The following is a 16,281-nucleotide window of genomic DNA, read 5'->3' as shown; positions in this document are numbered from 1 at the left end:
TTCTAACTCATCTAATGAGTTAGCAGATTATGTTTGCCAGCTACCAAATGCTGGATGACATGCTGAAGTAATGAAAGTTGTGAAAGCAGGTCTGCCTTAGTTCAGTAGGTTTAGATGCATAGTTGTTTAGCCTCAATTGACAGCACAAAAAATAGAATAATACATAAAAATATGGAGAAGAACAAAAGCTGTGTTGCTTTAATATAATGAAACAAGAATGATTAAGTAGAAAGTGCAAAATATCATTGTATTATGTCAAAAGGTGTATTATTGAGTGATCTCTTTCTTCTTAACCATACATGATAAAAGAGTACATGATCAGGTGGAGTGAACAGATTTACTCTGTCAGTATAAATTCTCTCACACTACGGAGTTATTCAGTGCATAGTCTACTGCATATTACTAGCAAAGTTGTCCGGACTAGAATTTGCTTTCTCTTAGTTCAAAAGAATTGCTTGTTGCAGTTACACTATGGATTGATTTAGTATTTCGTCACTGTCCAAAAAGTCCTGCTGCCGTGTACATTGCGTGCAAATTTCATGACAAATTGACCAGTAGAAATGCTCCAAAATTGCTTGAAATAAATAATTCTCTTTAACTTGCAAACTCATGAAAAGTTGCCATTTAGAAATACTTTATTTGTCTATTTATTCGTTTTTTTTTGGACAGCGACAATTTACTAATGATTGACAATTTACTAGATGACATTTTAACATGAAGCCATGCAAGGAGTAGGAGAGACTTGTTGGTTAGGTATCCTGATGTATGTAACACAACACTTTAGTGCACTGTTATTCTGGGCAGAGTGTATAAAACAAAAAATGTCTGGTAGGCTGTAGTAAGACCTACCAGATAAAAAAGGCTCAGAAAAGCATCTAAATCATAAATTTTTACGGTAGTAACAAAGATGTCAGATAAAGTCCGAGACACACCGGAGAAAGTCGGACCCTCCAATATATTCATGTGAGGGTATATAGTTTCACGGGGAAAATGCCACTCAAATAAGACATAAAGACATAAATTAAAAAAAGACATTGATTAAAACTTTAGTACTACAAATATTTGTATGTAACATGCATACTAACATAACTACGTGGTCTTCTAAATAAAAACTGTGTGTGTTTGTAATATCTCAGGACAATAACTAATATATGAAAGGACGTTTTGAATTTTAATATTTATTTATGCTTAGGAGTCAGTGTTTCAATCCAACTTGGCATTAAAGTATATTTTAAATCTGTGGGAAACACCATTGAACCCATCAATATGTGAACCTTGAATGTGCAAGCCAGTAGAAAACAAAAGGGCAAACTGTGGTATCTTCTTTCTGGAAAAAAAAATAAATAAATTGAGGAACTTTTCCTTATTCAACAAATGTGGTTGGTCACTCGCAGCTGCAAAAAACCAAACTAGTTAGCTGCTCACCAAACTATATGTTCCCTCCAAAACCACATTACATCAGGACCTCCCACACTCACCTAGATGATGCTCCACACTGGCAGAGAAAGTAGCGAGGCAACAGTCTGGTGTTACTTCTGCTTAAAGCTGTTGTTTGTCTGTAGTGAGTTATTACTGCCACTCTGCCTGGTCTTTGGGTCAGTAGATGAGGCCTATTTGATTTGGGGGAGTGTTTGGTGCAAGAGGTAACAGCTGATGAACGGCAATTGGCAAAGTCTGTGGGGTCAAGTTAGAGATAAACACTTTATTCTTCACCTTGTTTACTGTTATCTTTTCTTTCATCTTTTATTGTCTGTCTTTTCTGTCGCACGCTCTTTTCACAATTTTTCTGTTCTTTACATGTCAGCCTGTCTCTCTCTCTCTCTTTCTTTCTTTCTCTCTCTCTCTCTCTCTCTTTCTTTCTTTCTTTCTTTCTTTCTTTCTTTCTTTCTCTCTCTCTCTCTCTCTCTCTCTCTCTCTCTTCCTCTCTGAATTTTCCTCGATCTCTTTGTGGCTAATTTAGAGCAATTGTCTGTCTTTGGGGTCATCTGTGTATCATTTGACCTGTTGCTAGGCAATGAAGCAGTCTGTCATCGTGGTTACTCTGTTGTAGTGCATTCAGGTGGGACTGAACTCAGAAAAACATTTTGTGGGTGTGTGTGTGTTTGTGTTGTGTTGTGTATCAGCATAAAACAGCTATTTACTATCTTTGGGTATGTTTAGCTGCAACGCTCATGTTCATGTTCAGGTGGTTTAAAGCCCTGATGACATTGTAACTGGGGGTTAAAATGTGTGGCCTTTGACCTTATTCCCAAGGTAGTGATTTTGTCTGGTGTTCTTTCAGGTTTCCAGATTTTGCAAGTTGATGTTTACATCAAGAAAAAATGGTGCCAGAAGAGGTAGATTGAGTACTTTAGAAATGTTCAAGCTGATTGAAAGGTGGTATTAACTGGAACAAATACTCTTTACAACATTGTTGATTAGAAAAGCATCTCTGAACACACAGTACAAACCTTGAGGTGGATGGCTACAACAGCAGAAGACCACATAGGGTTCCACTCCTGTCAGAGAAGAATACAAATCTTGAGACTATAGTAAACACAGGCTAACCAAAACTAGAAACACGTCACTTAGTCTGATGAATCTTGATTTCTGCTGCTACATGCTTATACTGGGTCTTTGGTGTAAGCGGCATGAATCCATGGACCCAACCTGCTTTGCATCGTGAACATGATAGTATGTTCACTGTACTTCAGTGTTATCCCCAGTCACTAGGATCTAAATCCAATAGAGCACATTTGGGATGTGGCAAAACGTGAGATTCACAGCAATTACAGGATGCAGTCATGTCAAGATGGAACATAATCTCTAAGAAGTGTTTCCTCTACCTTACTGAATTCATGCTATGAATTATTCAGGCTGTTCTGACACAAATGGGTCCTACCCACTATTGTATTGGTGTTTATAATAAAGTGTCTACTGTATATTCAGTATTTGGAGACTATTCCTGCACAAACAAAACAGTTAAATACTATTCACCATAATAGCCCCACAGTGGTGGAGGCTAATTACGCTGTGTGTGTGTGTGTGTGTGTGTGTTAGTGTGATTCTGAGAGAACGAGATGTCTCCTGCTTAACCTGCTTGTGTTTAAATAGCTAACCTGGTTTCTAAACACTGCATTGATAACACACTTATGACATCATATACAGTGAAAAATGAAGTGTGTGTGTGTGTGTGTGTGTGTATTTGTGGGGATCTGGCTGTTTCTCTGAAATGGCCATTGCATCATGGTCATTGGCCATTTAGGATGGGTTTTGGTCTGTATGTGGCTTAGACTTCATCCTGCTTTTGGCATGAGTTTTGGCCTGAGTTCGGTTTTGGTTTGGCCTGGTCCTTGTGCCCTTCTCCTCCGTTTTGAAATTCTCTGGTGTTTAGGCCACCTCAAAGCTGTCTGAGCAGTAAGGGAGTTCCAAAGTTCAGGAGATTTTGTGGAACAGGATGCAAATTTAACAAATGCACCAGGCTGTTCATTTTTAATATAACTGACCAATATTTTTTTCCAAGTTAAGCTGGTCACACCAAACATGAGTGAAATCTGACAGATGAGAAAGTTGCTCGTCATCTAAGTGAACTTTAACCCCACAAACTCAAGAACCTCAGAAGCATCAGCCCATAAAATAATAAGAGTGCGAGCTGTGGTGTCTTCTTTCGGAAAAATAATAAACAGTGAAACTGGTCCTCAGTTACATTGTCATAAAAAACTATTCTGCCAGCTAATTACTAGTTTACATTTCCTACAAAATCACATCACTCAGTACTGCCGATTTTTTGCTTCGTCCCACAAAGAAAATAGCGAGGCATCACTCCGATATGACTGCAGCTTTAGAGTACTCAACTCCAAACTTGCAGGAAATACACAGTTCATATGAAGTCAACATATCCTTTACAGCGAGGCATCTCTCCGATATGACTGCAGCTTTAGAGTACTCAACTACAAACTTGCAGGAAATACACACAGTTCATATGAAGTCAGCATATCCTTTACAGCGAGGCATCTCTCCAGTATGACTGCAGCTTTAGAGTACTTAACTACAAACTTGCAGGAAATATACAAAATTCATATGAAGTTAACATATCCGTTACAACACACCTAAAGCACAATTACTGTTTATTTACAGAATTTAACATATAGTGGAAAATAAATTAAATATAAATATAGGTAAATAATATTAATATAATTAACTGAAATAAATTCTAACTATGTAGCAGGAGTCAAATTAGTTTATGGAACTGTAATAGCATTTTAATGGAATAATGGAGAAATGTAAAATGAACAAATGTGAAAGGAAAAAAAAAAATAACTGTTATTAACTTTAATCACTGTACTTTAATAGCTAGCCAGCCCTGATAATAATACATAATACAGAAACTGCTTAAAGGTTAAAGGGTTAAAATAAACAGTAATAAATAATTAGGGGCCAAAGAATGGATTTCTAATCAGGGCAATTCTTTGAATTCCTTTTTTGACGCTTGCGTTAAAGCAGCTGCTAGCATGCTAATGCAGCCGCCTGGCTTTTCTCCTGCTGCTCCGGCAGCAGGGAGATATGGCAGTGAACATACGTCAGGTATTATGTCCACTTAGATTATAATATGACTGCTTAGCATGCTGTTTGAAGCTGACAGCACATCTGTTTCATCAGGACAGACTGATGCTGGCATTGAGGACACACATCTCACCATGCAGGCAAGAGATAAACGAAAGAACCTAGAGGGCTGTCTCACTCGCCCTAATGCTTCTGTGCTCTCTTTCACTCTCTCTTTCTCTCCTTTTCTCTGCACGTGGTTGTTTGCCTGTTTGTGTTGATCTGTACACAAATTAATATTCAGTAAGCACCAGAGGCATTGATCATGGATCGTGCATGTATAGGGTTGATTAGTGATGATGTCCTGTGCTAATTCTCTGTGTATCTTTTCTGAAGGCTCAGGATATTAATTTGTCTTTATTTATGAGCTTATTTTATATGCAACAATATTCATGTGCAGACTGGGAAAAAAATAAATTAAAAGTAGATTGAATACCTTAAAGCATTTTTGAAAGAAGGATACAGGAAAATATGAATTTAAGCTATAAAAAGAATATCAAAGTTTCAGTATTACGCTGCATGATGTTGCTGATAAAGCTGAAAGACTGCCCTGTTCCAACAAAACAGCTTTAACCTTTAGAGGTTGCAGTTAGGTTGCAATTTTGTATTGCATATTTTTCACTTGTTAGCTCATTGAAACAAGCAGAGGAAGTATAGATTTTAAATTTGAATGCATACCACATTTGTGTTTTTAACTCGACGAGATACATTTAGATTTGAAAACGTAATACCTGCTTTCTGCAAAGTAAAAAAATCCTTTACTTTCTCTTTATTTTCACGTGTTTTTTGGCTGTTTTTAATTGAAATAAAGGGCACCAAGTCAGAGGTATAGACTTGCACATGTCAGTACAGAAAGTAAATATTAATTTAATAGTATGTTAATATTAGCATATTTTTAATTCAGTGGGTATATGATAATTTCTTTTCTCTCTATTTCTCAGCCTATGTGCCAGAGGTTGTGATTAAGGGAGCTGCATTTGACAAAGAAACTCCTCAAGATGATGGGCTCTCATTGGACAGCCAAGATGCAGAGTACACGTATAATGAGGAAGAGGAGGATGACGTAAAAGGTCCTCTGACCCCACAGGACTCCCCCTTCAGCAATGGCACCAACCCAGATGCTGGCTATGCTTCCCCATTTAGTGATGCTAGTGATCAGATTGCTGATTATAAGAGCACCTTTTTAAAAGAAGAAAAGGGAGAGCTGCCCAGCCACATGACCAATGGGAACGGCCTGCAGGACAGCTTGGCACAGATGAAAGCAGTCTATGCAAATCTGATTTCTGATGCCTCCTGGTCCAACACAACCATGGATATCATGGAAACCAAGCCAGTGTCCACCAGCAGTGCCACTAAACACACAGCTAACACCACACCTACCAACGCCACTGACATCACCAATGAGAATAGCCACCACAGCCGAAAAAGCTCTATAGCAAGCAGTCTTAATGGAACTGTTGGCACCAATTCAAATATCAACACTGCTGCCATAGTCTACAGCACTGGCAGTAATAGCAGTGGTAATACCAATAATGGTGGCAGTGTGGCTTATGATTGGCATCAAGCTGCTTTAGCCAAAACACTCCAACAAACCCCTTACCACTTACTCCCAGAACCTAGTCTGTTCAGCACGGTCCAGCTTTACAGGCAAAACAACAAACTCTATGGCTCTGTTTTTACTGGTGCTAGCAAGTTTAGATGCAAAGACTGCAGTGCAGCATATGACACGCTAGTTGGACTTACTGTTCACATGAACGAGACTGGCCATTACCGTGATGACAACAAAGACAAGGAGGAGGATGGTGGCAAACGCTGGTCAAAGCCCCGCAAACGTTCCTTGATGGAGATGGAGGGCAAAGAGGATGCCCAGAAAGTGCTAAAGTGCATGTACTGCGGCCACTCCTTTGAATCTCTGCAAGACTTGAGCGTCCACATGATCAAGACAAAGCATTACCAGAAAGTGCCTCTCAAAGAGCCAGTGCCAGTCCTGGCCACCAAGCTGGTGCCAGCAGCCAAAAAACGATCTCTTCAGGACCCTCTACTTTCCCCGTGCTCCCCAGACTTATTCACAGGTTCCAGTGGAGTTGCATTAGCAGCAGAGGCTGGAAAAGATGCAAAGGGAACTGCAAACCCTTATGTAACCCCCAACAATCGCTATGGATATCAAAATGGGGCTAGCTACACATGGCAGTTTGAGGCACGCAAGTCGCAGATTCTGAAGTGCATGGAGTGCGGCAGCTCTCACGATACTCTGCAGCAGCTGACTGCACACATGATGGTCACTGGCCACTTCCTTAAGGTCACAAACACTGCTTCAAAGAAGGGAAAGCAGCTGTTGTTTGATCCAGTAATGGAGGACAAGATCCAGTCAATTCCATTACCGCCCACTACTACCAGGCTGCCTGTCCCAAGCCTTAAGTCTCAGTCTGTGTCTCCTGTGCTGTCTGCTGGCTCAGAGAACAAGAAGAAAACCGAGGAGACAAAGATGAAGGTTGGTGAAGTTGTTGAGAAAAATATCAAGGAGGAGGAAGAGCCTACTGACAAGGCAGACGTTGACACGTACAGGTACCTTAGAGAAGAAGACCTTGAGGAGACTCCCAAAGGGGGAATGGACATCCTCAAATCTCTGGAGAACACAGTGTCTAGTGCCATCAGCAAGGCTCAGACAGGTACACCTACCTGGGGAGGATACCCCAGTATCCATGCAGCTTATCAACTCCAGGGATCTGCCAAGTCATCTTTACTTCCTCCAACAGTTCAAAGTGTGCCAGTGCAGCCAGTCTTCAACAGTGCCCTCCTGTCCCTTGTTACTGACCCTGGGGCAGTAATACACTCTCCTCATAGCCCCTCATCACCCCCATGCCTTAGGAACAATGTATCTGCAATGGAGGAGCTGGTGGAGAAGGTCACAGGAAAGGTCTCAGTAAAAAAAGAGAAGGAGGAACAGATGGTGAGTGCGGAGCAACCAAGCCCTGCCTACACACCCAGATCACAATCACCAGTACACTTGGATACTGTAAAAGCTGGAGAAACAGTAAGGAGCAACAGCCCAAAAAAGAAAGATAAAGATGTTGTATGTGAATTGGATCCTAAACAAACTTCAATAGAAAGGCAAAATTATACAAAAAATGGTATAGAATCATGCAAGTCACCCATTACTAATGGCAGTGGTTTGGGGATCATTACTGATCATTCACCTGACAGTCCTTTTATCAGCCCTCTTAGTACGCTGCAGTCAGTGATGAAGGCCCACCTCAGCAAAGCCTCCAAATCAGTCAACACCTCCTCTGATCCTCTCTCAATGTTATACAAGATCAGCAATAAGCTGATTGACAAGCCTGCCTACCATTCCACTTCTGTTAAGCAAAGTGAATCTCTCAACACATATTTCTATGAGGACATTGACCAGCCCATAGATTTGAGGAAATCCAAAAGCAGGAGTGATGTTACCAACAGTGACATCCATAGCAAAACCAGCAGTCACCCAGTACAGACAAAGAAAATTAATGGAACTAGGCCTCTTCACCTGGGCTCATCTTTCTCGGATCCTGTATCATCCCTCAGAGAGAATGCACTGATGGACATCTCGGATATGGTGAAGAATCTTACTGACCACCTAATTCCCAAATGCTCCACTCCCTCCCCCATCTCTGAGAAGTCTGATGCAGACAGCAGTGTGTTTGAAGATACACTGGAAGACCTTTCCTCTTCACAGAAGCGGAAAGGCCGTCACTCTAACTGGAACCCTCAGCACCTGCTTATTCTCCAGGCCCAGTTTGCCTCAAGCTTGAGGGAGACTCCAGAGGGCCACTATGCCATGACAGACCTTGGACCTCAGGAGCGTGTGCACATATGCAAATTCACTGGCCTCTCAATGACCACTATCTCCCACTGGCTTGCCAACGTGAAGTACCAGCTGAGGAGAACTGGTGGGACCAAATTTCTGAAGAACATGGACTCCAGCCAGCCTGTGTTTCTGTGCGGAGACTGTGCCTGCCAGTTCAGGACTCCTTCGTCTTATATTAGCCATCTGGAGTCTCACCTAGGCTTCAGCCTCAAGGACCTGTCCAGTCTCTCTGTGCACCACCTCCAGGAGCAGCAGGCTGTCTCCAAGGTGATCATGGACAAAAGGCCATATGGCAGCCCCCTGCTGAACTTAATGGCATGCGATGAAGGCTCTAGCCCTGGCTCAGTATACCAGTGCAGACTTTGCAGTCGGACGTTTGTCAGCAAGCATGCAATCAAACTTCATTTGAGCAAGACTCATGGAAAGTCACCAGAAGACCACCTGGTGTTTGTCACAACTTTAGAAAAGCTTGGAAAATAGGTACCATGAGGTCACTGAGTGATCAAGTACAGCTGGCTGAATCACTGAACTGTCTTGTTGCACTAAACTAGTTTCTGCACTGGGCCTGAACTGAGCCATCAAGAATCAGTTTTACTTTCTGTTGTAAAACTGCCTGACTGGACAATGTCTCTTTGGTTTGTTTACTTTTGTTTCTGCCAAACTTTTTAACTCATTTTAAATGTATTTATATTATATTTGTTAGATCTGTGCATGTATGTTAGTGAAGGTACACGCGTCTTTATTCTTCGAAGCTCTATTTTTATGCACAATTTGGACGGAAGATATGATAAAATATTAATGGGCTGCTCAGAAGCCTGAAATAGTACCTTAAAGGGGCATTCTGGTGTAAAACCATTGTTTAATGTTTTGTTATGTTATGCAATATTCTAGTGTAGCATTATATCCTTCAGCTTGCCTTGTTGGTTTGACAGAATTCATCATTTTAATCATTTTCATGTTTTGTTCATTAATGTTTTCTCACTACAGTACCCGGCATGCATTAAGCAAATGCATAATACAACCATATGGTATCCCTGTGTTGTCACCTAATCCTGACTGCTAGCTTAGCCACTGATTTATGAGCTAATAAATGCAACCAAGCCAGATGCCAGAGGCAGGTTTTTTACCCTTTCAGCCAGTGAGAAGAAGCCAAACTTAGGTAAGGTATTTAAATAGCCAGGTACTTTGCTAACTATAGCTTGTTGTCCTCCTCATCAGACCAGAATTTTTTATCGTTTCTCAGTTCTAATGATGATTTAAAAATAGTTATTACAGTTATATGGCTGTAACATGGCTGATTTTCCAAGTCCTATGCTAGGGACAACTGTAGCACTGCTGTAGAATGAAAGTGTGGTTGTTTATGTTTTTCATTTTAGCCCGAGTGTCCCTTTAAGTACTATATTTCAGAATGAGACCTTTTTAAAAATAATCAGTCTACACAATATTTCTGAACAAATTTGTTGACCATTTGCTCTTTAATTTAATTATATTAAAGAATCTACTTTTGTATAGGCATCTGATAACTGAAATAGGTTCACTCCTGCCAGACTGAAGATGGAGCATTAAAGTATGCAAACTTGCTTTTAAAGAATACAAAACTAGTTATGTTCTGTTTTATCACTTTATAATAATTTGTTACTCTTTTGGTATTATGCCAGTCTGATTTCAGCTACTTGTTCCAATGATTGGTGTCTAAATCATGTAATCTTGTCATTTGCGACAGCGTATCCTTTGTATTTAAGATGTGTGTATTCTTTAACTTTTCTATTGTCATTTTTTATGTAAAAAGGTCAAAACATAGTGTAAATAGATATATGCATTAGAGCCACATAATTGTTTTTCTAAAAGCTTCTCTGACTTAGTTTACAGAAATGTGACTTATACCTACATTCAGATTGATGCATGAAGTTATGTGAGGGTGTGCACAATGACTGTAAATTTTCATGTTTTGTAAAAGCGAAGAACCTTTTTAGCAGCAATTAGTATTTTCCTGAATTGTAAAATAAACCCAAAGCAGTTACAGCATATAAATTGTCATGGTTGTGCATCACTATGTTTTTACTTGAGATGTTACTTAATTTGGTATCACTTGGATTTAATTGATTGTTGAATCAACACAACCACGTTTTAAATACTGCATGTGAACAGTAGACTACTCGTGCTGGGGCCTGATTCACAAAGCAGGATTTGTTGTTTAGCGAGTTAACTTTTTGTGTCTAGTGGAAGTGAAACTTATGGAAAAAAAATCATACAACAAACATCAAACACCATAAATATATAAACAAATATAAAGCAATTAGTAGTACAAAAGTCTTGCTCTCCCTGGGTCAGCTCCACTTACTATATAGGTGCACTTTATAGCTCTACAATTACAGACTGTAGTCCATCTGTTTCTCTGCATACTTTGTTAGCCCCCTTTTACCCTGTTCTTCAGTGGTCAGGACCCCCATGGACCCTCACAGAGCAGGTACCATCTGGGTGGTGGATCATTCTCAGCACTGCAGTAACACTGATATGTTGGTGGTGTGTTAGTGTGTGTTGTGCTGATCTGAGTGGATCAGACACAGCAGTGCTGCTGCAGTTTTTAAACACCTCAGTGTTACTGCTGGACTGAGAATAGTTCACCAACCAAAAATATCCAGCCAACAGCGTCCTGTGACCGCTGATGAAGGACTAGATGATGACCAACACAAACTGTGCAGCAGCAGATGAGCTGTCGTCTCTGACTTTGCATCTACATGGTGGACTGACAAGGTAGGAGTGTCTAATAGAGTGGACAGAGAGTGGACACAGTGTTTAAAAACTCCAGCAGCACTGCTGTGTCTGATCCACTTGTACCAGCACAACACACACTAACACACCACCACCAAGTGAGTGTTACTGCAGTGCTGAGAGCTGATCTAATGACTGCCCATGTACTGTCTGCACACGCATTCTATATGTCAATGTGCACAATACATATTGTGACCAGATTTACAGCAATGAAACAAAAGCTGTCTTATCTGAAACACAGGACAAATAAACAAGTTTTAAGACATCTACAATGAATTATGGGGTGTCTGGTCACCTTGTCTAATTTCAAGCAATCGAGAGTTGTGAGTGTGTGAAGCTGTATATTTTGGGCTAATCCCAGTGTGTCTCATGCTGGGCTTGTGACTAGCCCTCAGACTCTGACTAAAAGAGTCTCTGTATGGATGAGAAAGACTGCTGCCTGATTTCTGAGAAAATGGCTCATGATGTTTCTCCCTTTAGACATGCAATCTGACTGCTGATTCCAGAATAATTCAGAGGCTGATTTGCACTTTAGATCACTTTAGATCTCTTGATCATTTTCTCTTCAGCAGATGATATGGCTGCACATTAGTGTTGTTCATATTAATGGAAAAAATGTTGTGACTTCAAGTGCATCATGCATAGGCTAATCATGCATAGACTGATTAGATCTGCAGCAGTGCTAACACACACAAGTGTGTGTGTTGTTTCCATGTGTTTCTGTAGAAGTGTGTTTAAATGCTACCTAACTTCCACATGACCCAATCTTAAGCCAGGCCTAACATCTGGGGTCATTAAGTGAGCGATGCTCCACTAAACAATCATCATGCCTCACTAAACATCTAAAATGAATTATGGGGTGTCTGGTCACCTTGTCTAATTTAAGTGATTTGTACTGTTTTGTAAATGCTTTTATAGTGGCAGGCAACAAATTCCACTAAAAGGCTACATCTGCTAACATAGGAGGGTTTGCAAAAATAGATAAGTAAATAATAAACATATCCATACATAGGTACACCTTTGGTGATTTGCTGTAAATATCGACAGATCTACCATAGATTTCTCTTTTTTATATTCTTTCCTGCCATGTATATGAGCTGCACAACCCATTCCCCCTACCACTTCAAGCAAACTGTATGAGTCAGCCTCACTGATCGGGAATGCTGCGGCCCATCTCGTTACTATAACTGAAGTCTCCTCGACTTCTTGCTAACCCGGAAACTGATTGAAGTCTGCCATCCTTAAGGACGTAACAATTCTTTTAAAACCACTCTGAAGAATTGAGGAGCAAAGATACATAGGTGCATACTATGTATCTTTGGCAGTATCCATGAAAACGAAGCACCATGAGATCAAGCTGGTCAGCTTCAGTAATGAAATACACTGTGAAGGCGTTCTTAGAGTTAACAAGCATGTTTCTACACTACTATTAACCATAGAAATCCACAGTAGGTCTATAGTTCATGAAGCAGAGAGAATTTACCCTGAACAAGATTAAGGAAAAACAACAAAAACAATGTTGCTTTCCACTGTTGCTGACATTTGATTTTGTGATTTTTGCCATATCCCAGAGATTGGCAACATGTGGCTCTTTTACTGCCCTGTCGCAGATTAGATTCTAAGGTAAAAACAAAATAATCCTTCTTTGCAGTAAAATAAAGCTCTGCTGATCGTTCTAACACAGTTTTAAAAGTAAATGGTCTTAAACACTGGAGTTAATGTATAACTGACAATTTACTGAAGGTTGGCATGCAGACTGCTGGTCACCATAGCAATGCAGACAACAATCTTGCCTAGCTAGTAGCTAGCAAAAAGGCAAAGAGAAAGATTTAAGATGAACATTGATAATTTGTAGACAATCAGACTTATTTGAATTTTTAAGCACTCAGCTGGTTTTCTGATACATTTAATCTGCAACAAGAAACTGTCAAACACTAAAAATTTGTGAAGCTTAGATCGGTTTCCCATCCCACCTTAAATGGGGTAGCAGTTACATTCTGGCACCTCAGGCACTATTTAAGTTGGAACGGGAAAATTCAAACAAGAAGCTGATGAATGAGAAAATAGACTTAAGCCTCATAAAAAAATCGAACATTGAGAGATGTTTTACAAGAAACTATTCTACTTTTATGGAAAAGTTTCCTGCCAGATATGCGAGAAAAGCAGCTATAGCTGAGTTAAAGCTTAAAGCAGAGCAAAGTAAGTCTGCTTTTTGTTTAGCTTTTTTAGCCTATACATTAGCACATACTAAAACATGTTTACAGCGAAGATTGTAAAATGGACCTAAAAAGTTGTGGCCCCCAAGGTGGTTTGATTTTTGTTAAAAGGACAAAATGGCTCTTCTTAACATTTGTGTTGCCGACCCCTGGCCTATCCTGTAGTCCACAGTTGTGCTTTTGTGCAGTTGTGTGAATTGTATTCATGTTCTTTCCAGTGAATGTCCATGTATATTGCATTTGTCAAACATGCAAAAGCACAGTGTGCAGCACAAGACCAAACACATTTTTTTCTGCAAAATTAAAATCTGTGCATAATCATTGGTTAAAAAATCATTTATCATTGTGTAAAATATATATATATATATATTTAGAATGGTTTGATGTGAAATGCTCTGTTCTAAAGAAACTAATCATTAAAAATTCATAGTGGTGATCATAGGAACAACACATCCGAAGCATTTAATGCCTCTAAAAGCTACCTTGGAGAAAGATATATAATGGAGTTATGGCATAACTGAAGTTTGAGGAAAGACCACGCCTAAACTCCTCCTTCCCAATTTCAGCTTCCTATAAATACCACTCCTTCACTCCTCCCACTCGTGACGAAATTTCGCACCGACCCGGCTTCGTGCTCTCGTCCTCATGGACCTCGACATTGTCGCTTCCGATGACGACCTCTTTGGAGAAAGCCAGCACCTTTCCTCCCAGGGATCCGCGCGTCCTGCACCCAGGCTCAAGTCCGTCGTCGCGGTTCCCAACACGCCTGCTGCCTTGGCCTCCTCCGGCTCCTCGTCTAGCCACGCCGGCTCTCGTACGGCGTGCAGCATCTCCCGAAAGAGCCGGCGTTCGTCCCCGGATCCCCCGCCCGCTCCGGCGCAGTCTCCGCGCACGCGACGTGGCCGTCGCGAGCCGAGGATTCCCGCGACTCCCCCGGATCCAGCGCTCCCGCGCCCCTCCTGCTCTAAATCTAGACCTCCGTCTATCTCCGATTGGACCGTTGCCAAACTGCAGAAGGTCCTTAGGGACCGGCACGTTCCTTTCGCCCGCACGGCGCCTAAGGCAGAGCTTTTCTCCCTGTACGTGCAGTCTCTCGGGAGTAAATGGCGCAGCCTGATCGCGTCACCTTCCCCATGGCCCCGGCGCGTGATGACGTCACCGACTCCCCGGGCGCCCCCTCGTCTGATGTGCCGCCCTCCGCTGGATGTCCCGGACCCACTACCAGGCAGCCTGCCTCCGTTGCTGGCCCAGCCAGCACTGTCGTCGCCCCCACTGCATGCCTTGCTTCTGTTTTTTCTCGGCTCTCTCCCCCTACCATTGACGCCGGCGACGTATCTCTCACCCTCAAGTGTGCCGATCCTCGCACCTCTAAGGTCCTCACCGCTCCTGAGTTCGCACTCGCTTTTTCCATCTGCCGTGATGTACTCTGTTCAGCCTTCCCATCGCGGCGTCAGGAGCTGGATGACTATCTTTCTATCATCTTGGACCTCGCCGTTCGATTTGGAGGGTCGGGTTTCTACGATTACCATTGTCTGTTCTCGGCCCGTGCATCTGCCCGTCTTCAGCAGTGGAACATGTCTACATATTGGGGCTACCTGGACCTTGAGCTCTACTGTCGCGTTTTTGCTGGTCGTACTGCTCTCTCCTGTGAGCTCTGCGGTTGCCCGTCTCACCCCGCTTCCTCCTGCAATCTCGTTGCTCCGCCCCCTCCCGCTCCCCGCACTGCTGTACCCTCAGCTCCTACGGCAGCCCCCGCCCCTATCTTTACGACTTCCAGTTCCCGCGATAGTCGCGGGCGGCGTTTGCTTTTCCTCGGAGGACGGATGGTTTGTAATAATTTCAACTCCGCTGGTTGTTTTTCTTCTTCGTGCAACTTCCTCCACGTCTGCTCTCATTGTGGCCAGGCTCATTCTAGATCGGGATATCCCCTTCACCCTCCTAATGTCCCTGCTCTCGCTGCTGACCTCTCCCTCCATCCTGATCATTCTTTCGTCTCGTATTTGCTGGACGGCCTCATCTTTGGCTTTTCTCCTGGACTCGCTGTGCTTCCTGCCTCATCCCTTTCATGTCGCAACCTCCTCTCCGCTCTGTCTGAGCCTGATGTTGTGTCTTCCCTTTTAGCCAAGGAAGTTTCGGAGGGTTTCATGATCGGCCCTTTTGCTTCTGCTCCCTTCTCCACCTATCGTGTCAATCCTATTGGCGTCGCCACTCGTAAATACTCCGGCAAGAAACGCCTCATCATTGATTTGTCTGCCCCTCATGGCTCTTCAGAACCATCCATCAACAGCCTCGTGCCTAGCTCTGATTTCTCTCTTCACTACGCTACCATGGACAATGCTATATCGCTCATCAAGCAGGCTGGCCGTGGAGCTTGGCTCGCCAAGGCTGACATTGTCTCGGCTTTTAAGGTCCTCCCTCTGCACCCTGATTTTTGGCATCTGTTCGGAGTTTGCTGGGATGGCAGATTTTACTTTGCAGTTCGACTCGCCTTCTGATGCGAAAGCAGCCCCAAGATTTTCGACACTCTGGCCGAAGCCTTGTGTTGGATCTTGCTGAATGTCTGCAGACTACCCTACGTGCTTCACCTCCTCGATGACTTCCTCGTGGCAGTCCCCCCTTCCTCCCCGCCTGCGTATGGCCTCTGTACCCTCTCCTCTGCATTTCAGCATCTTGGTATCCCTCTCTCTCTGGAGAAGACATTGGGTCCATCTACCTCTCTTGAGTTCCTTGGCATTCAGCTGGACTCAGTCTTGTTCCAGGCTTCCCTTCCACCCGATAAGCTGGATCGCATTGCTACTGCCCTGTCAGAATTTGTGCTGCAGCCTCGATGCTCGAAGCTCCAGCTCCTCTCTCTTCTTGGGCATC

At 42.4% G+C, this 16,281-nt stretch overlaps 1 protein-coding gene across 1 annotated transcript in view; it reads left to right on the top strand.

The window, feature by feature from the left end:
- LOC118796828 (teashirt homolog 1-like) overlaps nt 1-10,453 on the top strand; it is a 37,656-nt gene extending 27,203 nt beyond the window's left edge. Inside the window, exon 2 of the mRNA XM_036555956.1 lies at nt 5,523-10,453. Within this exon, the coding sequence (XP_036411849.1) occupies nt 5,523-8,908 (3,386 nt within the window). The 3' untranslated portion in view covers nt 8,909-10,453. The remainder of the gene's footprint in view (nt 1-5,522) is intronic.
- Nucleotides 10,454-16,281: the final 5,828 nt, after the last annotated feature.

Source organism: Colossoma macropomum, unplaced genomic scaffold (genome assembly GCF_904425465.1).
Source record: "Colossoma macropomum unplaced genomic scaffold, Colossoma_macropomum, whole genome shotgun sequence".
NCBI classification, from domain to species: domain Eukaryota; kingdom Metazoa; phylum Chordata; class Actinopteri; order Characiformes; family Serrasalmidae; genus Colossoma; species Colossoma macropomum.
The sequence above is the reverse complement of the archived record's forward strand: the minus strand, read 5'-3'. Positions and strand labels throughout refer to the sequence as shown.